A 5459-nucleotide genomic window follows, 5' to 3' on the forward strand; every position below is an offset into this window, starting at 1 on the left:
ATATTCCATGATTAAATAAGAGATGGACTTTCCTGACATCTTATACTTTAATTCCATGCAATCCTCATGCCTATTGGGAAAAATCTTGACTTTGCAAATAAGTTCCAGTAAATCTGTCCCAAAGAATATATTGAGTTTCTCACGGTCCCAACTACCTTCAGCAATGAAAGAATCCAGAGTAATATTATCATCCTCAAAATAACCAACGATTGTTGTCCATTTGAGTAGAGACTTGTCCAAAATCCAAATGTCCTTCAACACTTTAATTTTGGAACCATCACTAATTCTCCATCTAACATGATCCCTTAGTGCACTCCATCCAGAAACCATGATCTTCCAAGTAGAGGAACTACTTTTATGCAGTCAATAATTCCACCAATTAACTCCATACTTAGCATTGAGGTGTTTGTGTAAAAGAGAATCTGGCTTATCAATCAACTTCCATGCAAATTTGGCTCTCATAGCATTCCTCCTTGCCACAGCTAAATGAACATCCCAACCTCTAAATAGTTTAGGCTTACAAATTTGCTCCCAAGCAACATAACGAATGCCCCTCTTGACATCACATTTATTCCAGATAAAATCTCTACAAATCTTCTCAAATTCCATCAACGTCTTCATCAGAATAAGAGAGTGAGACAGGATAAAAACAGGAAGAGAAAGATAAACTGATTTAACCAAAACCAGTCTACTAGATAAAGAGACATAAATATTCCCCCAAGCATTATTTTTTTACTGGACTTATCCAATAAAACCTGAAAGTCCACCTTCCTTAAACATCTCAATGCCAATTTGATACCCAAGTACTCAAACTCATCAACTAATTTAATACCCATAAATCTGGAAATCTACACCCTCCTCCTCCTATCCACTGAATTACCACAAACCAGGGAAGATTTATGGTAGTTGATGTTTTGACCATTCTACTTACAATAATTCTCCATAATCTCTCTAACCTTCTTCATCAAATTCACTTTAGCTTCCATAAACAACAAAATATCATCTGCAAATAGAAGGTGAGAAATCTTCTGGGTATTAGAAGAGATCCTAATACCCACATCATTACCCCTGCTATAAAAGGCGTTAGAAAGAAGTTGGGAACAAAGGATAAAAAAAAATGGTGATAGAGGGCATCCTTGACGAAAGCCACTCTTACCCTCAATCCAACTATAATTATAACCATTGATCATAATAGAACTTCTTGGATCAATGATACATTCCATCACCAAATGAACAAACCTGGTAGGGAACCGCAACTCTATCATCATCTTCTCCAAAGTTGACCAGCGCATACTATCATATGCTTGCTCCATGTCCACTTTGATTGCCAAGAACCCATTACAAGCTTTAGAAAATCTCAATTTTTTAAAAACTTCCTGAGCCAAAAGAAGATGGTCTGAGATTGATCTACCCTTCACAAAAGCTGCTTGTTCTTCAGAAATAATCCTATGCAAAACTCCCAACATTCTATTAAGCAAAACTTTAGCAAAAATTTTAAAAATTGAATTGCATAGACTAATGGGATGGTAAGCTGATGGAATACTTGGATTAGAAGTTTTAGGAATAAGCACAACTAAGGTGTCTTTCCACTCCTTGCTCATAGAACTAGTGAGAAAAAATAGCTGAACAGATCTAACTACATCCTCTTTAATGATGTTCCAAAAAGATTTGAAAAAGGAATAGGTAATTCCATCATAGCCCGGAGCTCTGTTGGTGCTCAGATTCAGAATAAAATCTTTAATCTCAGCCTCAGCCAAATCATTAACCAACAAGGTCTTATCACTGTCTTGCAAAATAAGCCATAGTTTAGGCCATCCAGCAAAGCAATAATTTCTGGATTTCCACTTATTTTGAAAAAACTTATTAAACACCTCCTCAACCTCTTTCGGATCATCATTCAGCACCCCATTAGAGTTCTTAACTTGAGAAATCCAATTGACATTTCTCCTAGAATTAGCAAATGAATAGAAGAATTTGGTATTTGCATCACCGTCCTTAATCCACTTAGCTTTTGCCCTTTGCTTCCACCAGGTATTCAGATTATGAAGAACAACATTAAGTTCTTTGACTTTAGCTTTAAGTACCCAAAGCTTCTCCTCAGTCAGCCAACCGTTCCTAGCTTCTTCTTCTTGCAAATTAAGAATTTCAGCTTTCAACTTTTCTTTCTCCAAAGAGAAATTCTTCAATCTAGCCTTGCTCCAATAAAATAAATCTTTCAAGGTCCTTTTACATTTTTTATTAAGATCTTCCATGTCATCCCCCAAGAAGGGTCTCCTCCACCTACTAGTGACAATATGCTCAGCAGTCTTAAAGGATAATCAAGTGTCTTCAAACTTAAAACCACTTCTACCTTTACAAACCGATTCAAACATCTTTAAAACAATCGGACAATGGTCCGAAGCAACTCTGGCAAGGTGTCTAACCAAAGTAATTTGAATTTTGTTGATGGACAAGGTATTAAGAATACACCTATCAAGTCTTTCCAGAATCCGTCCTCCTCCACTCTTGTTGTTGCACCAAGTGAATCTTGGTCCAACAAACCCAACTTCATGATAGTCATTCTCATTCATAAACTTCAACATATCTAAAGGGCCTTGAGTGAATTTAAACCTTCTACCACCCTTCTTATCTTCTTGAGCCAATGCAATTAAAATCCCCTCCAAAAATAGAAGGAATATCTCTATGAGAAACCTCATGAACATACTCCCAAAGGTACCTTCTCTTAAGAGTCTCTTTACTAGCATAAACTGTTGAAATCATCCAAACTCCTCTATTAAAGACATTGAGATGACCAATAACACATTGATCTGATGTTTTTAAAACTAGAAAGGATGCCAAATCCGATCTCTATAGAACCATAATTCCCCAGAAAGCCCTTCTGAGGGAAGAAGGAAATAATCCCAACAAAGCCCCATCATCCTTACAAATGAATCTTTATCCATAGAAAAGATTTTAGTTTCAATCAACCCTACAAAGAATACTTTATAGTCTTTAACAATTTCCTTTAAATAAAGAGAGGCCTCCCTTTTTTTGTCCCCCCTACAGTTCCAAAAAACAATAGATTCCATAAAAAAGTATGGGGAAGAGCCCCCAACTCTTTTATTCATACCTCCATCCACAAATCTACCTCTAGAACTACTTTTAATAGAGCCCAACTCTCTAAGCTTCTTAGCAAGCTTACATTTCACCAGTTCTCCACTAGAAACAACCTCCTTCTCAATTCTCACAACACACTTGCTCCCCTCACAACCCTTGATACTTCCATCACCATCAGGACTCCCAGCAATTGGAGGAACCCCTTCTCTGATAAAATTCCCACAACCTTCAGTATTGGATTTAATGCAAACAACTCCAATTCCATCATCTTCCACTCCTTCCAACACATCAAATTTATTCAAATTGACTGGAATAAAAGGGGTATTATCACTAGAAAACTTACCATCAATCTCTGGAGGAGCTTCAACAGAATCAACAATTTTCATGGCAAAAAAATTCATACTGACAGAATCCCTTCCAGGAACAATCGCCTCCTCTTTTCTAGGTATCTCCCCTTCCTCCAAGTGATTAACTTCAGCCACATCTTCCACCTTATCTAAAGCATCAACACTTTGAGTTACTTTCCAAGCCATATCATCATGAATTTCATTCGATTTCATCCACTGTTTTTTAAGAGTTTTAGGTTTCTCCTTCTGAACAACAGGTCTTCTATTAAATTTTTTCTTCACCATGATCCAAGGACCATAAGAGGTATGAGTAACCTATTCATGAACCTTTTCCATCTCCTTAGCTTCCCTTAACTCACCTTCATTCATCCCCCTGCCAGAGTTTCCAACAACCTTTATTTTGCAATCATCTTTAAGATGCCCCACCATTCCACATCCATAACAAAGAGTCGAAACTTTCTCATACCCAAATCTTTGAAACAATTTCCCATAGATGCTTTCAACCCATACTCCTAAAGAAAGACACTGATCAAGCTTAACTCTCACGCATACTCTAGCGAATTCTCTTTTCCCCCACTAAAACATATTACCATCCATCGTCAAAGGTTTCCCAATAGATGAAGCAATACGAGCCACATTCACTTCATCCCAACAATGCAAGGGTAAGTGAGGCATTCTGATCCAAATTGGTGAGGTTAAACCTTTCAAAGAAAGAGTGGAAAATTGTAATGACCACTTCTCCATCCCCACAATGTAGCCGTTGACAAACCAAGGCCCTCCCAATAAAACACCATCCATCATCTCATTTGACTCAAAGGAACACAAAAACCATCCCTTCCCCAAAGTTGTAAAGTGGAAATTTCCAAAAAGTTTCCACTGTCTCCTAATTTCCCAAGCAACTACATGAGTTGGAACCTCCTTTCCAAAAACTTTAATCACTAGAGAATTCCTGAGCTTATGAGAATTTGAAACCTCCATTTCTTCTATCAATTTCATAGACTTACCGTCTTCCGAGAAGACCATATCATCCTCCTTGAAATCCAACATGATGTAAGGCTTTCTCTTCCACGGATTTTCATCCACCCCAGCCAATTTCTTAATAGGCATTCCATCACTAACCATATCCACCAAATTTGTACCAACAGAATTAGGCCTTGATAAGAATTGAATGCCTTTGTTAACAGAATTACAGGCATTCGTATTTGTTCCATGGCCTAAACCAGAGATTGCATTTGAATTGCCAAACCTGTTAACAAAAATGTTCATTTCTTAAGAGGTCGTCGTCGAATCAAAAGAATTTTGATCAGAAACCTTTCTTGCTACTATAGGGGAAACAACTTCTTCATCTTCGACAACCGACTTCCCCTTACCTTCGATGAAAAAACCTTTCTTGGACAAAACCATAAAATTCTCCTTAATCAACAAAGGCCCATTTGGATGTTTAAAACCAAATTCTCTGGACTTCTTATGAATAATCCCACCCAAATCTTGATCCAAAGAATCCACATTAACAATCTTGCCATCCGTCAAAGCCAAAGAAGATCGACGACCATCCACCGCCATCGACAAGATAGATCATCTTCCTTTATCAATTCCAATTCCTAATGTCACCGAAGATGGCTGACGGCCGTCCATAAACTCCTGAGAATCCAATTCTGCGAAGAACGGAAGACAACCCCGGGAAAAGAATTTTTGAAAAAGGTGACTTCTCTCTCTAGAATACTGGAGCTTCTCTCTCTAGAATTCTTTGCAAAAAAGGATAAGACTCATCTCTTTAGAGTCTTCTTCAATTGGATTCAGAAAAAGCTAGGATGTGAGATCTTGACCATCCATAGTGACCATGGGGGAGAGTTTAAAAATGAGAGATTTGGAGACTTTCATGAGGATAAGGGGATTAGCCACAACTTCTTAGCTCCTAGGACCCCTCAGTAGAATGGGATAGCTGAAAGAAAGAACTGGACCTTAATTGATGCCATTAGAGCCATGCTTGATGAGTATTCACTTCCAAAATACTTT

The 5459-nt window shown here is 37.8% G+C and overlaps 1 protein-coding gene across 1 annotated transcript; it reads right to left on the bottom strand.

Moving 5' to 3' along the window:
• Nucleotides 1-3758: 3758 nt before the first annotated feature.
• LOC114580364 lies at nucleotides 3759-5006 on the bottom strand. Its single transcript, XM_028697632.1, has 3 exons — nucleotides 4814-5006; nucleotides 4034-4657; nucleotides 3759-3955 (listed from the first exon to the last, which is right to left on the bottom strand). The coding sequence occupies exons 1-3, from the start codon at nucleotides 5004-5006 to the stop codon at nucleotides 3759-3761; spliced, it is 1014 nt and encodes a 337-aa protein (XP_028553465.1).
• Between the last annotated feature and the right edge of the window lie 453 nt (nucleotides 5007-5459).

This window comes from Dendrobium catenatum, unplaced genomic scaffold, assembly GCF_001605985.2.
Source record: "Dendrobium catenatum unplaced genomic scaffold, ASM160598v2 fragScaff_scaffold_982, whole genome shotgun sequence".
NCBI classification, from domain to species: Eukaryota; Viridiplantae; Streptophyta; class Magnoliopsida; order Asparagales; family Orchidaceae; genus Dendrobium; species Dendrobium catenatum.